At 41.8% G+C, this 20,046-nt stretch overlaps 1 protein-coding gene across 7 annotated transcripts in view; it reads left to right on the top strand.

Annotated features, from left to right (window-relative positions):
* The window catches only part of LOC122558997 (protein bicaudal D homolog 2-like), a 90,577-nt gene that overhangs the window by 27,041 nt on the left and 43,490 nt on the right, over positions 1-20,046 (top strand). For all 7 annotated transcript variants that reach the window (XM_043708046.1, XM_043708045.1, XM_043708047.1 and 4 more), the window contains exon 2: positions 10,269-10,481. In XM_043708046.1, coding sequence (XP_043563981.1) covers positions 10,269-10,481 — 213 coding nt within the window. The remainder of the gene's footprint in view (positions 1-10,268; positions 10,482-20,046) is intronic.

Below are 20,046 nucleotides of genomic sequence, written 5' to 3'. Positions count from 1 at the left end.
CAGGTGGATGCAGTGTGTTGGAGGTGGGCGAAGGGGTCCTCGGAAGGTGAGCGGGAATCCTGATTGTGAAAGTAAGCTCGGAGGCGGACGCGACGGAAGAATTGTTCGACGTCACGGCGTGTATTAAATTCATTGATGCATGGATGGAGAGGGATGAAGGTGAGTCCTTTGACGAAGGGTCATGAAGGTGTGTCCTTTGACTGAGGGGGATGTCCTACCTGGCTATCTCCTTTTCCACCTATCCACTCCACCCTCTCCTCCCTGACCCATCACCTTCATCCCTTCCCCCCACTCGCCCATTGTACTCTATGCTACTTTCTCCCCACCCCCACCCTCCTCTAGCTTATCTCTCCACGCTTCAGACTCACTGCCTTTATTCCTGATGAATGGCTTTTGCCCGAAACGTCGATTTCGAAGCTCCTTGGATGCTGCCTGAACTGCTGTGCTCTTCCAGCACCACTAATCCAGAATCTGGTTTCCAGCATCTGCAGTCATTGTTTTTACCTAGCTGGTGAATAGGCAGATACAGCGAGCAGAGAGTCTGTGAGGAAGGATAGGTAGTTGATAGGACAAAGTTGCAGTCAGTGTGATGAGTTGAAGTGAGTGGATTTTAATGTAAGAAGTGTCAGGAATAAGGGTGATGAACTGAGAGCATGGATCAATACTTGGAGCTATGACGTTGAGGCCATTACAGAGTCTTTGATATCACAGAGGCAGAAATGGCTATTGGATGTTCTGGAGTTTAGATGTTTCAAAAGGAATACCGAAGGAGATAAGAGGTGGGGAGTGGCATTGCTAATCAGGATAGTATCACAGCTGCAGAAGGGGAGGTCGTTGAGGAGGGTTTGTCTACTGAGTCAGTATAGGTTGAAGTCAGAAACAGGAAAGGAGCAGTCACTTCATTTGGGAGGCCTACAAAAACTCCCAATAACAACAGAGGAGCAGATTGGGAGGCAGATTTCGGAAATGTATAGAAGTAACAGGGTTGTTGTCATGGGTGACTGCCTTTTTATTGATTTGGAACCTCCTTAGTGCCCATAGTTTGGACAGGGCAGATTTTGTCAGATGTGTCCAGGAAGGATTGCTAGTTCAATATAGATAGGTTGTCTGAAGGGGAGGCCATTTTGGATGTGGTGCTTGACAACGGACCAGGTCAGGTGTCCGATCTCAGTGGAAGAACATTTCTGTGATGGCAATCACATCTCCCTGACCTCTTACTATAGTAATGGAGAGGGATAGGAGCAGATGGTATGGGAAAGTATTTAATTGTGGGAGGGGAATTTACAATGTTATTAGGTAGGAACTGTGGAGCATAAATTGGGAACAGATATTCTCAGGGAAATGCACAACAGAAATGGAGGTTGTTTAGGCGCACTTCTTGCGAGTGTTGGACAAGTTTGTCCCACTGAGGCAAGGAAGGGATGGTCGGGTGAAGGAACCTTGGATGACAGATATGGGACATCTACTCAAAAGGAAGAGGGAAACTTAAGGTTGTGGAAGCAAGAATCATACAGAGGTCTAGAGGGTTATAAGGTGGCCAGGAAGGAACTGAAGAATGGACGTAGGAGAGCTAGAAGGGTACGTGAAGAGCCTTGGCGTGAAGGATTAAGGAAAACCCCAAGGCATTCGATACTTAGTTATAGAGATGTACAGCACAGAAACAGACCCTTCGGACTAACTCGCCCATGCTGACCAGATCTCCTAACCTAATCTAATCCCATTTGCCAGCATATGTCCCATATCCCTCTTTTTCATATATCCATCCAGATGCCTTTTAAATGTTTTGGCTGCAATTCAATTTTCTTTATAGAATCCCTACAGTGTGGAAACAGGCCCTTCATCTCAACAAGCCCACACCGACCCTCCAAAGATTAACACCATTCCCCTACCCTGAGTTACTCTACATTTTGCTCCTGACTAATGTACCTAACCTACACATCCTTGTAAGCAATTTAGCATGGCCAATCCACCCCACCTGCACATAGAATGACAGAGATGCACAGCATGGAAACAGACCCTTCAGTTCAACTTGTCCATGCTGACCAGATATCCTAACCTAATCTAGTCCCATTTGCTAGCACTTGGCCCGTATCCCTCTAAACCCTTCCTATTCATGGTACATCCAGAGGTCTTTTAAATATTGTAAATATACAAGCCTCCACCATTTCCTCTGGCAGCTCATTCCATACAAGCACCAACCTCTGCGTGAAAAAGTTGTCCCTTCAGTCCCTTTTAAATTTTTCCCTTCTCACCCTAAACCTATGCCCTCTAGTACTTGTCTCCTCCACCCCAGGGAAAAGACAGTCAGTTTATCCTGTCCCTGCCCCTTATGATTTTAAAAACCTCTAAGGTCACCCCTTACCCTTTGTCACCTCAGAGAAAACAGCCCCAGCCTACAAAGCCTCTCCCTATAGCTCAAAATTTCTTACCCTGACAACATCCTGCACACTTTTAAGTTTCACAATATCCTTCCGATAGGAAGGAGACCATAATTGCACGCAATATTCTAAAAGTGGCCTGTACGGCCGCAACACAACCTCCCAACTCCTATACTCAATGCTGTGACCAATAAAGGAAACCATGCCAAATGCCTTCTTCACTATCCTATCTACCTGTGACTCCTCTTTCAAGGAGCAATGAACCTGCACTCCAACATCTGTTTGCTTAGCAGCACTCCCTAGGACCTTACCATTAAGTGTATAAGTCCTGCTAAGATTTGCTTTACAAGTGCGAGGTGCTGCATTTTGAAATAAATTAAACTCCATCTGCCACTCAGCCCATTGGCCCATCTGATCAAGATCCCCTTGTAATCCGAGGTAACCATCTTTGCTGTCCACTAGACCTCCAAATTTGGTGTCATCTGCAATCTTACTAACTATACCTCTTATACTCACTCCCAAATCATTTATATAAATGACGAATAGTGGACCCAGCACCAATCTTTGTGGCACACCATGCTTCCAGTCTGAAAATGAACCCTCCTCCACCACCGTCTGTCTTCTACCTTTGAGCCAGTTCTGTATCCAAATGGCTAGTTCTCCCTGTATTCCACAAGATCTAACCTTGTCTACAGTGAGGAACCTTGTTGAATGCCTTACTGAAGTCCATATAGATCATGTCACTGCTCTGCCCTCATCATTCCTCTTTTGAACAAACTCAATCAGGTTCATGAGACATGATTTCCTAAGCACAAAACCATGCTGACTATCCCTAATTAGTGAGGGTAGGGCCGTTCAGGGATAGCGGAGGGAAGTTGTGCTTGGAGTCAGAGGAGATGGGGAGATCCTTAATGAATATTTTGCTTCAGTATTTACTAGTGAAAGGAACCTTGTCATTTGTGAGGACAGAGTCAAGCAGGCTGATATGCTCAAACAAGTTGATGTTCAGGAGGTAGATGTGCTGGAAACTTTGAAAAATGTGAGCATAGATAAGTCCCCTGGGCAAGACAGGATATACCCAAGGTTACTACAGGAAGCAAGGGAAGAGAGTGCTGTACCTTTTGGCATCCTCACTGTCCGCTGGAGTAGTGCCAGATGATTGGAGGGTGGCAAATGTTATTCTCTTGTTCAAGAAAGGCAATGATGATAACCCTAGGAATTACAGAGCAGTCAGTCTTAAGTCGCTGGTGGGCAAATTATTGGAGAGGATTCTGAGATACAGAATTTATGATTACTTGGAAAAGCCTGGCTTGATTAGAGATAGTCAACATGGCTTTGTGAGGGGCAGGTCATGCCTCTCAAACCTTGAGTTCTTTGAGGATGTGACAAAACGCATGATTGAAGGTAGAGCAGTGGATGTGGTGTATATGGATTTTAGCAAGGTATTTGATAAGGTTCCCCATGATAGGAGGCATGGGATACATGGGATATTTGTTTGTCTGTATACAGGATTGACTGGCCCATAGAAGACACAGAATAGTAGTAGATGGAAAATATTCAGCCTGGAGCTTTTTGACCAGTGGCATTCCACAGGGATGGCTCTGGGAGCTCTGGTTCCATGGGGCTTTAATAAATGACTTGCATGAGGAAGTGGGGGAGGGTGGATTAGAATGTTTGCCAATGACATGAAAGTTGGTGGAGTTGTGGATAGTTTGGAGGGTTGGTGTAGGTTGCAATGGGCCATTGATGGGATGCAGAGCTGGGCTAAGAAATGGCAGATGGAGTTCAACCTGGAAAAGTGTGAAGTGATTAATTTTGGATGGTTGAATTTGAATGCAGATTACATGGTTAAAGGCAGGATCCTTGGCAGTGTGGAGGAACAGAGGGTTTGTGGGGCTCCTGCCTGTAAATCCTGCAAGGTTGCCACCCAAGATGATAGGAGAAAGTGGGACTGCAGATTTTGGAGATCAGAGTCAAAAGGTGTGGTGCTGGCTTATGCCTGAAATGTCGACTCTCCTGCTCCTTGGATGCTGCCTAACCTACTGTGCTTTTCTAGCACGACTCTTTTTAACCCAAGATGATAGAGTTGTTAGGGTGTATGGTGTTGGCTTTCATTCGCAGGGGGATTGGGCTGAAGAGCCAAGCGGTTATGCTGCAGCTCCATAAAATCCTGGACCACGGTTGGAATATTGTGTTCAGTTTTGGTCGTCTCATTATAGGAAGGATGTGGAAGCTTTAGAGAGGGTGCAGAAGAGATTTACCAGGATATTGCCTACACTGGAGAGCATGTCTAATGAAGTAAAAACCAAACCACACCAGTTTATAGTCAAATAGGTTTAGGATGTAGATTTGCTCGCTGAGCTGGAAAGTTCATTTCCAGATGTTTCGTTACCCTACTAGGTAATCTCTACCTATCACATTTCCGACGCCCCTCCCCCAAGTCCCTCCTCCCTACCTTTTATCTTAGCCTGCTGGACAAACTTTCCCCATTCCTGAAGAAGGGCTTATGCCCGAAACGTCGATTCTCCTGTTCCCTGGATGCTGCCTGACCTGCTGCGCTTTTCCAGCAACACATTTCCAGCTCTGATCTCCAGCATCTGCAGGCCTCACTTTCTCCTCAATCTCTTCAGTGGGCGTCAGGCGAAGCAATGCTGAAAATTCCTGCTTTCTATTTATATGTTTGGGTTTCTTTGGGTTGGTGATGTTACTTCCTGTGGTGAAGTCACTTCTGGCTCCTTTTCTCAGGTCCTGTGGTGAAGTCACTTCTGGCTCCTTTTCTCAGGGGTTGGTAGATGGGGTCAAACTCTTTGTTTGTGGAGTTCCGGTTTGAATGCCATGCTTCTAGGAATTCTTGTGCGTGTCTTTGTTTGGCTTGTGCTGGGATGGATGTGTTATCCCAGCCGAAGTGGTGTCCTTCCTCATCCATGTGTGAGGATACTAGTGAGAGTGGGTCATGTCTTTTTGTGGCTTGTTGGTGTTCACGTATCCTGGTGGCTAGTTTTCTGCCTGTTTGTCCAATGTAGTGTTTATTACAGTCCTTGTATGGTATTTTGTAAATGACATTAGGTGTCATCTCAGCTTAAGACAATGCATTAAATGGTACAGACTTTACCTTCACACAATGTTGAGTCAATTCTATTCCTAAAGTGGGGCTTACAGACTCTTACATGGATTGATGCAGTTTTTGAGCAGAACAAAATGTAATTCTGCAAATACAGATTCACCCCATAAACCTGTGCATGTATGCAGGAGAGACAGAGTGGGTGTGTGCGTGTGTAAGCTTTGTCAAGTATCTGAGAGTTTGATGGGGTATATGAAAGGGAAAGTGTGAAGGATGCGTGTGTGTGCGTATGAGAGAAGGTCTGCGTGAGTGAGTGTGTGTGCACGTGTATGTGCGAGAGTGAGTGACTATATAGTGCAGTGGAGTCACCTGTCGTGTGACATGTCCCAAGGTCCTGGCTGAAGCCTTCCCTCACGAGTATCGAACTTGGATATCAGCCTCTGCTCGGTCAATTTGCATTGTTGCTTGTCCCGAAATCCACTTTGGAGGACGGTCACCTGGAGGTCCGAGGCTGAATGTCCTGGACCGCTGAAGTGTTCCCTGACTGGGAGAGAACAGTACTGTCTGGTGATCATTGCACAGTGTCCATTCATCCATTGTCGTAGTGTGTTCAGTCTTGCCAATATATCAAGATTCAGGGCATCCCTGCATGCAACGTATGAGAGATCACGTTGGCCAAGTCACATGAGAACCTGCCGTTTGTATGGTGGGAGATGTCTCAACATGTAATGATGGTATCCGTGTTAACCACTGTCGTGTCTTACAGTGCTACGGACAATGATTACCCCTCTTATTGAAAGGTTCCTCTAAGTTAATTTCCAATTCTAAAGAGAACACATTGCACGTTGGTAGTGCCCTTACCATTGGACTGGGAGGCATGGGTTCAAGTCCCACCTGCCCCAGGTGTATGTAGTAATATCTCTGAACAGGTTAGTTAGAAAAATAGATTAAGTAAAAAAAAAATCAGTGCACCTGTTGATTTGGAATATTAATGGATCTGTGTAAATATCATTAAGTTAATACATTTATGGGTTCTATAAATTCAAACATGTTATTGGAAAGAAAGCTTTGACAACATTCTTTGTCTTGCATTCATCAGAACAGATGCAAGAATGATTTTTTTTGTGCTTCTGTTTTTAGCATAAAAGTAGTCCCTGTATCACATGGAACTTGTGTGTTGCTGATGGAAGATAATGTTGTTTTTCATCTTTCTTAGCACGCAGTGTTCAAGTTGTACACGATGTAGTAGTACGTTCAAAACATTAATGGTGACACTATTGGTAAAATTCAGAATTTCATCTTGTAATTTTAGTACATTTTCCTTCAGACCTCCTTCATCCCCCAAATGTAGAGTGTATTTGGTTCTGTGTATGTCATGGACATAACTTCTGGCTGGTCTACAAGTGCAAATTAGGCAGGAGACTTTAATCTCAGTCTGTTCCAAAACAGGAATTCCACCTTTTGTTTCCAGCTGTTCCTAAAATAGCAATTTTTCAATTAAGTAATGTCTTAGTAGTTATACAGGCCAATTATATGAATAAACATGGTTGTAAATCTGCTCGCTGAGCTGATAGATTTGTTCTCAGAACTTTAGTCCCCATGCTAGGTAACATAATCAGTGAGCCTCCGGTGCAGTGCTGGTGTTCTGTCCTGCTTTCTGTTGTGTCTTGGTCTGTTAAAGCGGGTGGTTTTTGTTTCAAGAGGACAGAAATGGGGTACAAATTGATGTATTTGTTGATGGAGTTCCCAGTTTGAATGCAGGCCTCTACGAATTCTTGTGTGTGTCTCTGTTAGCCTGTTCTAGGATGGATGTGTTGTCCCAGTCAAAGTGGATACGAGTGATAGCTGGTCATGTCTGGTGGCTAGTTTCCTGCCTGTCTGTCCAATGTAGTGTTTGTTGCAGTCCTTGCAGGGTATTTTATAAATGACATTCATTTTACTGGTTGCTAGGTCTTTTAGGTGCATCAGTAGCTGTTTCCATGTGTTGTTAGGTATGTGACACCAAGGGGTCTGAGTTAGTCTGGCAGTCCTCTCCGAGATGTCTTTGTATGGTAGTGTGTCTTAAGGTCTCTGGTCATGTTGTGTCGTCTTGTTTGTTGTTTAAGAATTGGTGGACTGTGTCTATTGGGTAGATATTGTCCTTGAATACGCTATATAGGTATTTTTCTTCTACTCATAGTTTAAATGGGCCACAACACACGACAGCACCCATGGTCTACAAGCAGCAGAAGAAACCTACCTATAATGTATTCTGGAACAGTGGGTACCTGATTAAACACTGTGCGCCAATTCTTGAACAACAAATTCAAACAAGAAGACAACACACCCAGATACTCTAGCCACAGTACCATACATCAAAGACATCTTGGAGATGACTACAAAACTACTGTGACCCCTTGGTGTCATAGCCCACAAACCAAACAAGACACAGAAACGGCTACTGATGAACCTGAAGGATCCTGAAGCAGCAATCAGCAAAACAAATGTCATTTATAAAATACCCTGCAAAGACTGCAACAAACACTACATCGGATAGACAGGCAGGAAGCTAGTCACCAGGATACACTAACACCAACTAGCCACCAAAACACATGACCAGCTATCACTCGTATCCTTGCATATAGACGAAGGAGGACACATCCATCCTAAACAGAGACACAAACGGGAATTGCTAGAGACCTTGCATTCAAACCAGAACTCCATCAATAAACGCAACGATTTGGACTCCATTTACTAACCTCTGAGAAAAAGAACTGGAAATGATATCACCCACTTTAACAGACTAAGGCACGTAAATAGAAAGTGGGACAGAACACCAGCGCTTCACTGGAGACTCACCAATGATGTTACCTAGCATGCTGAAAAATGTCTGAGAACAAACCTACCAGCTCAGCTGGCAAACTTACAACCTGAACCTCAACCTGAGCTACAAATCTTCTCAAAAATCACATGGATAAACATGATAAACAGTCTTAATATCAATTTAAAATATTTATGGCTTGGGTTCAGTTGGTGATTCTTAAAAAGAAATCTTTCATGGATTGTGATCATTGCTGGGTAGGCCAGCATTTCTTACCCATCCCTAATTGCATTTGAGAAGGTGATGTGAGCCATTGCCTGAAACACTGCAACCCATGTGGTAGGCAATCCATACTAGGGATGCCATTAGGAAAGGAGTTTTCAAATTTTGAACTAGGGACAGGCAAAAAAAATGAATTAGTTCCGCATTGATTAAGTTTAAAACTGATTTGGATAGATTTTGTAAGGCATCTTTGTTCCTGCTTCACATCATATCCCAGACCTTTCCTACAGTAAGAGCCACAACTTCTCTTTTTGAGAAGGATTCCCTTTACTTGGTGGAGAACATTAAAATTGACTGAATTTAATGGATATTTGGAAATGATGTATAAAGCATCCTAAATTAATATTTTGCCAAGAAATATAATATAGAATGATTTTTACTTTTGAAAAATTCTGTATCATACTACAAGAAATATATAGGTTAAGAACACAGTTTGTGTGTAATGAGTGGATACTGACTTCGGGGCATGAATGGGGTCAGCAGGGCTTTGTAAATGCTGGCCATTTCTACAACATCTTTCTCTTGATACAATGATGTAAAATTACCTACTATTTGAAGTAGAAACAGAAATACCTGGAAAAACTCAACAGATCTGTCTGTATCTGTGGAGAGAAAGCAGAGTTAACATTTTGGGTCCAGTGACATGTCTTCAGACCTTTTTTTTTTTAAGTATATTGAAGCTATTTTGAATGGACACTCCAAGACTGGTAAATGAACAGCACCTCCAAGTTCTTGTCTACATTTGCCATTCTATTCTCATTGGGTGAAAATCCTGGAACTTCCAAACCTATCACCTTTGCCATAATGGTGATTCAAGAGAAGGTCTTGAAGGCAAACCGTGAGAATTAAATGTGATCTTGGTTAACTTCATCCATATACTGAAAAAGTTGTAAAATTTGTGGTTAGATGGCTGTGGGAAAGCAAATGTCTAGTGGTATTATCACTAGACTATTAATTCTGAGACCCAGGTCTCAGTATCTAGGTTTGAATCCTGCCATGGTGCATGGTGGAATTAAGACTCTAATGATGGCCAGGAGTATCAGGGTAAACCCATTTGGTTAACTGATGTCCTTTTAAGGAAGGAAACTGCTGTCCTTACCTGGTCTAGCCGACATTTGACTCTGGATCCATATGATTGGGGTTTGGCTCTCAACTGCTATCTGGGCAATAAATGCCTGCCTGTCTAGCGATGCCCACATCCTATTTTTAAAAAACTTGTTATTCACCCCTTTTCTTTTGAGCACGCTTCTGTTAAGGATAATTCTTGGGCCTTTCGTGGAAATAGTTTTGACTGAAGCTTTTACTGTGGTGGGGTTTGATTGTCATTTTCCATTTGATTTGCAACACTGGTTTGAATTTTTCATTAAACCATTTCAAAAGGAAGTGTTGTGCTGAAAGTCAGCATGATAGCAGTAATTGCATATGATCTGCTTATATGTCATCATATAGTCAGTTTAAGCTAATGGAAGTTAAACAAATGAACTATAAGAATAGGTAATTCTGAAACATCACTCTGCCAGCATGTAGTAGTCTTAACAAAGCTGAAAGTATTCACTGTTGGAAAACTGTTTTGAATGTAGCTTATAACTTTGAAAATTTCTAAATGTCTTTGAACTTTAGTACTGTGCAATTTATATAACTAAGCATCCATGATCAGTGTGCAAAATGTATATTATTATTTGTTTATGCGATTGATGCAGTGTGCAGTTCTGTTCCCCTAAGCGTTGTGGTTTATGTTTGTTTTTAGGCTTTTGGTCAGGCATATAGCAACCAGAAGAAAGTAGCAGCTGATGGAGAGAGTCGTGAGGAGTCCTTGATTCAGGAGTCTGCTTCTAAAGAGGCCTATTATGTTGGGAAGATTCTAGAACTGCAAACAGAACTAAAACAGTTGAAAAATGTGCTCACCAATGCCCAGTCTGAAAATGATCATCTTGCTTCAATCACACAGCAGCTAAAAGAGGTAACAAAAAATAATTAAATTGAATTTTTAAATTTTATTTTTTAAAGGATATATCTATGCCACATTATCTGTTTTTTAAAATTTATTTTATCATTTCTGTTAATCTTTTGTTGACATGCACCAATTTTCAGTGATGACAACAAAGTTGGTCTGTGTCATGCAATCAGAAAAAACACAGATGTGGTCTTTTCCTTTGCTGTTAGTTGATTTCATTAGAGATAACTCTGAAAGCACGAATAGTTAGCCTCACAAAATTCCTGGACTTTGGAGAGGAAGAAAATCAAGTAATTTTTTTTTCCAGATTATGATCCTTAAATCACTTCTCCCAGTATAAGGATCAAATCAGTTGCAGAATGGTTGAATTACCCATATGTGCCGTTTAGGTTTGGATTAAGCAACAAAGGTTGCTACACGAGCTACTGCTTTCAGAATAAGAGTCATAAGGGGAGAAAGGTAGAAGAGAAAGGAGCTTTTGTTCTTAATTTTAAACAAGAGGGAGACCAATTTAGAGTCATAGAGTCATAGAGATGTACAGCATGGAAACAGACCCTTCGGTCCAACCCGTCCATGCTGACCAGATATCCCAACCCAATCTAGTCCCACCTGCCATCACCCGGCCCACATCCTTCCTATTCGTATGCCTCTTAAATGTTGCAATTGTACCAGCCTCCACCACATCCTCTGGCAGCTCATTCCATACACGTACCGTCCTCTGTGTGAAAAGTTGCCCCTTGGGTCTCTTTTATATCTTTCGCCTCTCACCCTAAACCTATGCCCTCTAGTTCTGGACTCCCGACCCAGGGAAAAGACTTTGCCTATTTATCCTATCCATGCCCCTCATAATTTTGTAAACCCCGAGAAGGTCACCCCTCAGCTTCTGACGCTCCAGGGAAAACAGCCCCAGCCTGTTCAGCCTCTCCCTGTAGCTCAGATTCTCCAACCCTGGCAACATCCTTGTAAATCTTTTCTGAACCCTTTCAAGTTTCACAACATCTTTCCAATAGGAAGGAGACCAGAATTGCACGCAATATTCCAACCGTGCACAAATTTTGCGAAAAGTAAAAAGCAGGACCAGAATGACCCTTTTTTTGAATGAACTATTAAAGATTTCATGGATTTTCAATGAGGTGGAGAATATACTTCAAAATCTAAAAAGTATGTTTGGAATACACATTCATTATCACGGTTTTTCAGGACAGGCAGGATAGACCAGAACAACTTTTCCAGTCTGGTAATCGTGACCCTTTTATAGGCCATTTCAAACATGGCCAGAACATTTTTGAGACTCTTTATGATAGTAATGCGCCTTCTGGGTTCTCTTCCAAGCCAGAGTGTAGGATCCTTCTTAAATTAATTGCCAGCGTTTAGCTTAACATACTGAGTGAATCACGACATCTTGTGCCTCCCATTATGGCGAGTGGCATGCTTTTGCTCATGGAGCATGTGACAACTTCCTGAACTATATTGATGAGACCAGTACATAAAAATAGTTCAGAGTCCTGATGTTGACTAAAAGTAGATTCCCGAGTTTAAGAATATCTAGAAATAATTTTTATTTACCCTCATTAATTATCTCACGTCTCACATTTTAAAACTATATAATAATATGGATCAAGGATCAGAGACTGGTATTTTGACTGTCAGTTTACAGAAATTGGAAACCTCTTGGAGCACGTATTGCAACTTAGACTGTTTCTTGGAACTTTATTTATTATTTTAGTTATTAAAGTTGATTGACTGTAAGACCTTAATTCCTGTAACTATATTGCTGCCTTGCTAAAATACCTAGAGGGACTTTAACCGCTCCAGCGATATATTGAAATCCTAATAGTACCATCCATCAAACTTATGAAGCAGATAAATTACTGAAATATCTTGTCTTTTTTTCTGTTTATGCACTTGCTATATTCATTGCGCTTGCAATTCTGAGGTTAACATTTTAGGACAGCCACAATATGGATTTTATTTTTAGTCTTTCATGGTACTTGTTAGTTGTTTCCTATTTTGCATATGTAGTTGTGTAAAATGTCTGGAGCAATCAAGCAAGCATAAGTTTAAAGGTTTTCAGCTACTTAGCTCATTTCCATCTGCATTAGAATGTGTACAGTCCGATTTCAATTCTATTTAATTTTAAAAGATGTATGCAAATTGGTCCCAGGGAACAATAATCAAACCAGCACATTGTGGGGATGTGTTTGGACAGGTTGGTTTCTTTAGAAGGTGGCAGTTTGCCATTTTGACACTTGATCAGTGTTATTTTGAATAATATTTAACTTTACAGCATTAGTGCTGCTTTTCTGTCTGGTGTTTTAATGTCTGTGGAATTTCTTGACTTAATTTTTATGCATTTTGAATTATAGTGAACCAGATGGGTTTTTAATAGCAAATTAACAATGGTTTCAAGTCATCATTGGACTTTAAATTACCGATTTTTAAAAATGTTATTTTAAATTGAATTAAAATTCCACCATCTGCGGTGGGATTTGAAACTGGGTCCCTCAAACGTGACCTAAATCTTTTGGATTTTTAGTCCACTGACAATAGCAATATGCCTTCACCTTGCCCTGTTTCATTTAATCACCTTTTCTCTGAAGTGTGATTGCCACCATTTAATTAAACCAAAGAATTGTATGGGGCAGGAGTCCAGTCAACACATTGCACCTTTTGGGTCACCTTTTAGTAGTTGTCTATTTTGCCCCACCTCCATGCATCTTTTTTTTTTTGGCTGCAGTTTTCTTCAATGCTTGTTGTTCTTCTTCTTCTTTGGTCAGTTAGTCTTCTTTCAGTTCGTAGATTTGAATAATCTAATGTTAACATGAGGTGTATTTTGTCGTAAGAACATTAATTTATTGTCTGGGGCTTTTAATGTAAAAAAACATTGTAAGGAATTTAATGGAAGCATATTCAGACAAAAGTTGATTGTGTCAAAAAAGAGATAATAGGACGAGTAAGGAAAAATTTGGTTGAAAGTTGGGTTTCAGAAAAATCTGTTAGGCTCAGAGAGGGAGGTGAAAACATCATAGGATGGATGAGATGGTATTACAAGGTCATAGGGACGGATATAGTGTCAGCAACTCAGCTTGAAACTCACATGCTTATCCATCTATTCCTGACTCCTTTCTTCACTTCCTCCAGTTTTACAGTCCTCCATGAACTTGGCACTACTCCAATTGTTCTAGCTTCTTGTGAGTTATTGATGTCCACTCGAGGCTGTGCCATTAATTCTCGAATTCTCCCACAAATCTGTCCTTTTGAGCGCTCTCCTACTTAAAGATGCTACTTATCTCCAATCTCATTAAATTGATTATTTGTGCTAAAACTCCACACTGTGCAAAACGAATGAGGCTTCTTGACGAAACACAGCTTGAGTTCCAACTTTGAGAGGTTGTTAGATGGAAATTGACTCTAAGGCAAATTGGGAAATGAAGGTGCATTAGCAATGTGCTGAGATGTACTAGGCAAAAGTGGCACACCTAGTGTTTTACAAAGGTGAATGGCTGCCAAAAAAAGTAGCAGGATTTGGGATATCTCAGTATATTTCTTGTGATGAAGTGTGCACAGTTGTTTTTCTGTTCCAACTGCTGCAAAACAAAGACACCTTCTTGAAATAGCTCCGCAAACCAAATGTTCCATGTAACTGTGGTGTTCGGTCATGTTAGATCTCTTTGGTTCATTGGTAAATGATGATGAATTATACGATATAGTTTCTCCTGCTTAATTTGATTTGCAGGATATTTGTTCATTTTAATTACTTTGACTTGATGGAGATGCAGCTTTTTCTTTTCCCTGGTATCCTCGATTACCAAGCCTCTTGACCACTCTCCTATTTTCTTACACAATCCTCAATTAGCCACTTCCTCTATGGTGGAAAGACTGCTGTGATTGATTTTGAGCTTTCTTAGCTTGACTGGCATATATTTGACAGAATTTATCTTGGAGCAACTATTATCTACTTACATTTTGACTGAAAACTATTGCGATGTACCAAAGCTGATTTATCTAAAATTTGGTAAAACAACTTGCTTGTGACTGACTCTGTTAAAGTTTATAAATTGAATTCCTGTTTCAAGTTGTCTATGACCATTTTAGTGTTTTTAAAAAAACCTGCATCAGGCAGTTATGATAAAGAACAAAGAACAGTACAGCACAGGAACAGGCCCTTCAGCCCTCCAAGCCTGTGCCAACACATTTTGCCCTTCCGTACTAAAACTGTCCTTAATTACAGAATCCGTATCCCTCTATTTCTTTCATTTTCATGTATTTGTCCAGATGTTTCTTGAATACTGCTATTTGTCTGCTTGCACCACCACCTCTGGTAGTGATTCTAGCCACTCACCACCCTCTGTGTGAAAAGCTTGCCTTGCACATTTTTTAAATTGGCTTCACCACACCTTGAAACTGTGTCTCATAGTAATTGATCCCTTGACCCTTGCCCCAGGAAAAAGCCTAATACTTTCCAGTCTATCCATTCACAATTTTATAAATTTCTATCAGGTCATCCCTCAATTTCCTGTATTCCAGTGAAAACAAATCCAACTTTCCTTCACAGCTAAAATCCCCCATACCAGGCAACATACTGGTAAACCTTTTTCTGTACCCATTCCAAAGCATTAGCAGCCTTCTGGTAGTGAGGTGACCAGAACTGCATGCAATATTCAAGTGTGGCCGAACTAAATTTCTATAATGCCACAGCATAACTTGTCTATCCTTATACTTAATGCCTCTTCCTATGAAGACAATCTTACCACAGGCCTTTTTCACTACCTCATCTACCTGCCCTGCCACCTTCAGTGATCTGTTGACCTGCACATCCAGAACCCTTTGCATATCAATACTACGAAGGGTTCTGCCATTCACTGTATAATTTTGAACTGTACTTGATCTTCCAAAATGCATCACCTCACATTTGTCTGAATTAAACTCCATCTGCCATTTTTCTGCCCATGCCTCCAACTGTTCTATATTCTGCTATATCTTCTAACAATCTTCCTCACTATCTGCAACTCCACCAATCTTTGTATCGTGTGCAGATTTACTAATTAGACTAGCTGTTTTCCTTCAAATCATTTATGTACACCATGAATAGCAGAGGTCCCAGCATTGATCCCAATGTGACACCACTAGTCATGACCCTCCATTCCAAAAAGCATCCTTCCACCACGGTGGCTCAGTGGTTAGCACTGCTGCCTCACAGCACCAGGGTCCCAGGTTCGATTCCAGCCTCAGGTGACTGTCTGTGTGGAGTTTGCACATTCTCCCTGTGCTCTGCATGGGTTTCCTCCGGGTGCTCAGTTTCCTCCCACAGTCCAAAGATGTGCAGGTCAGGTGAATTGGCCATGCTAAATTAGCCATAATGTTAGGTGCATTAGTCAGAGGGGAATGGTTACTCTTTGGAGGATTGGTATGGAATTGTTGGGCCGAAGGGCCTGTTTCCACACTATAGGGAATCTAGTCACTACCCTTTATGTCCTCTGAATAAGCCAGTTCTATATCCATCTTGCCAGCTCACCCAATACCATGTGACTTCACTTTTTGAACCAGTCTGCCGTTAGGGACCTTGTCAGACACTTTACTGAAGTCCACACAGACAACATTAGCTGCTGTCTCATCATTAATCATCTTTGTCACCTCCTCAAGTTAGTAAGGCATGACCTCCCCCACACAAAACATGCTGTCTATTGCTTATAAGTCTGTTTGCTTCTAAGTAGTAATGATTTGAATGGTTAAAAAGAACCTATTATGTAATTTAGTTATTCTATCAACTTGCTAAATGATTTTTTTAAATGTTAAAAAAATTGAAATCAATAATCAGGTTCTTGAAAACGTGCTGTCAAAGAGAACATTTGAAACATATCAGTTAACCATGAGGTTCAGATTGAGGATGACATCAACTAAAACTGCAGACAGTCGAAGTCTGAAATGAAAACAGGAAATGCTATAAATACTCAATTCTGGAACATCTGTGGAGAGAGAAACAGCTAATGTTTCAGATCTGTGAATTTCAAAGGATATCGCCTCACAATTCAACTATATACTCTGACAAGGCCAAAAATTATGATATGAATCTAAGTCTCCGCCAGTCTAAATTCTGATACAATCATCTAAACAAGTCACTTGCCTCTGGCATAATCCCATTTATCCATAAACATTTTGGATGTGTATGTGTGTAATTTCTAACAAATCTACTCTCCAGCATAGCCATAATACTCATTGCAATATCAGGATCAGAACTCCCAGATACACTAATATGTGTATTGGAAGGTTGGCATAGTGGTGACAGAGATTCATATACAGCATGGAAACAGACCCTTCGGTCCAACCCGTCCATGCCAACCAGATATCCCAATCCAATCTAGTCCCACCTGCCAGCCCCTGGCCCATATCCCTCCACACCCTTCCTATTCATAACACCCATCCAATTGCCTCTTAAATGGTGCAATTGTACCAGCCTCCACCACTTCCTCTGGCAGCTTGTTCCATGCACGTACCACCCTCTGTGTGAAAAAGTTGCTCCTGAGGTCTCTTTTATATCTTCCCCCCCCCCCCCCCCCCTCGCCTAAACATATGCCCTCTAGTTCTTGACTCCCCCACCCCAGGGAAAAGACTTTGCCTATTTACCCTATAATTATTACCCTATAATTGTCAACCTCTATAAGGTTACCCCTCAGCCTCCAACGCTCCAGGGAAAACAGCCCCAGCCTGTTCAGCCTCTCCCTATAACTTATATCCTCCAACCTGGCAACATCATTGTAAATCTTTTCTGAGCCCTTTCATGTTTCACAACATATTGTGTAGAGTTCTGGCCCCTATATTTCGGGAAGGCAAGAAGCAGGCGAAGAGGGGATTTGATAGAGATATACATGATGATCAGAGGATTAGATAGGGTAGAAAGTGAAAGTCTTTTTCATAGGATGATAACATGAGCGTGTATGAGAGGGCATAACTACAAATTGAGGGGTGGTAGATTTAAGACAGATGTCAGAGGCAGAAAGTGCTAAGGGCATGGAATAGCCTACCTGCTAACGTAGTCAACTCAGCCACATTATGGAGATTTAAACAGACCTTAGATAAGCACATGGATGATTTTGGGATAATGCAGGGGGACGAGCTGAGAATAGTTCACAGGTCGGCACAACATTGAGGGCCGAAGAGCCTGTTCTGCGCTGTATTGTTCTATGTTCGATGGCCTATCTTTCCGATAGAACAGAGACCAGAATTGCACGCAATATTCCAACAGTGGCCTAACCAATGTCCTGTACAGCCGCAACATGACCTCCCAACTCCTATATTCAGTACTCTGACCAATAAAGGAAAGCATACCAAACGCCTCCTTTACTATCCTATGTACCTGCGACTCCACTTTCAAGGAGCTATGAACCTGCATTCCAAGGTCTCTTTGTTCAGCAATATTCCCTAGGACCTTACCATTAAGTGTATAAGTCCTGCTAAGATTTGCTTTCCAAAAATGCAGCACCTCTCATTTATCTGAATTAAACTCCATCTGCCAGTTCTCAGCCCATTGGCCCATCTGGTCCAGATCCTGTTGTAATCTGAGGTAACCCTCTTCGCTGTCCACTACACCTCCAATTATGGTGTCATCTGCAAGCTTACTAACTCTACCCCTTATGCTCGCATACAAATCATTTATATAAATGATGAAAAGTAGTGGACTCAGCACCAATCATTGTGGCACTCCACTGGTCACAGGCCTCCAGTCTGAAAAACAACCCTCCACCAACACCACCCTCTGTCTTCTACCTTCGTGCCAGTTCTGTATCCAAATGGATTTCCCACGCACAAAGCCATGTTGACTATCCCTAATCAGTCCTTGCCTTTCCAAATACATGTTCATCCTGTCCCTCAGGATTCCCTCCAACAACTTGCCCACCACCGAGGTCAGGCTCAGCGGTCTATAGTTCCCTGGCTTGTCTTTACCGCCCTCCTTAAACAGTGGCACCATATTTGCCAACCTCCAGTCTTCTGACACCTCACCTGTGACTATCGATGATACAAATATCTCGGCAAGAGGCCCAGCAATCACTTCTCAAGCTTCTCATAGAGTTCTCTGGTACACCTGATCAGGTCCTGGGGATTTATCCACTTTTATGTGTTTCAAGACATCCAGCACTTCCTCCTCGGTAATCTGGACATTTTGCAAGATGTCACCATCTATGTTCCTACAATCTATATCTTCCATATCCTTTTCCACAGTAAATACTGGTACAAAATATTCATTTAGTATTTTCCCCCATTTTCTGTGGCTCCACACAAAGGCCGCTTTGCTGATTTTTGAGGGGCCCTATTCTCTCCCTAGTTACCCTTTTGTCCTTAATATATGTGAAAAAACTCTTTGGATTCTCCTTAATTTTATTTGCCAAAGCTATCTCATGTCCCCTTTTTGCCCTCCTAATTTCCCTCTTAAGTATACTCCTACTTCCTTTATACTCTTCTAAGGATTCACTCGATCTATCCTGTCTGTACCTTACATATGCTTCCTTCTTTTTCTTAACCAAACCCTCAATTTCTTTAGTCATCCAGCATTCCCTATACCTACCAGCCTTCCCTTTCACCCTAATAGGAATATACTTTCTCTGGATTCTAGTATCTTATTTCTGAAGGCTTCCCATTTTCCAGCCGTCTTTTCACCTGCGAACATCTGCCCCCAATCAGCTTTCGAACGTTCTTGCCTGATACCGTCAAAATTGGACTTTCTCCAATTTAGAACTTCAACTTCTAGATCTGGTCTATCCTTTTCCATTATTATTTTAAATCTAATAGAATTATGGTTGCTGGCCCCAAAGTGCTCCCCCACTGACACCTCAGTCACCTGCCCTGCCTTATTTCCCAAGAGTAGGTCAAGTTTTGCACTTTCTCTAGTAGGTATATCCACATACTGAATCAGAAAATTGTCTTGTACACACTTAACAAATTCCTCTCCATCTAAACCCTTAACAGTATGGCAGTCCCAGTCTATGTTTGGAAAGTTAAAATCCCCTACCATAACCACCCTATTATTCTCACAGCTAGCTGAGATCTCCTGACAAGTTTGTTTCTCAATTTCCCTCTGACTATTAGGGGGTCTATAATACAATCCCAATAAGGTTATCATCCCTTCCATATTTCTCAGTTCCACCCAAACAACTTCCCTGGACGCATTTCCGGGAATATCCTTCCTCAGTACTGCTGTAATGCTATCCCTTATCAGAAATGCCACTCCCCCTCCTCTCTTGCCTCCCTCTGTCCTTCCTGTAGCATTTGTATCCTGGAACATTAAGGTGTCCTGCCCATCCCTGAGCCACGTTTCTGTAATTGCTGTGCTATCCCAGTTCCATGTTCCTAACCATGCTCTGAGTTCATCTGCCTTCCCTGTTAGGCCCCTTACATTGAAATAAATGCAGTTTAATTTATTTGTCCTACCTTGTCCCTGCCTGCCCTGACTGTTTGACTTGCTTCTGTTCTCAACTGTACCAGTCTCAGTTTGACCTCTTTCCTCACTATATCTCCCTGGGTCCCACCCCCCCCACATTACTAGTTTAAATCCTCCCGAGCAGCTCTTGCAAATTTC

The sequence above is a fragment of the Chiloscyllium plagiosum genome, chromosome 18 (assembly GCF_004010195.1).
Source record: "Chiloscyllium plagiosum isolate BGI_BamShark_2017 chromosome 18, ASM401019v2, whole genome shotgun sequence".
NCBI lineage: Eukaryota > Metazoa > Chordata > Chondrichthyes > Orectolobiformes > Hemiscylliidae > Chiloscyllium > Chiloscyllium plagiosum.
The sequence above is the reverse complement of the archived record's forward strand: the minus strand, read 5'-3'. Positions and strand labels throughout refer to the sequence as shown.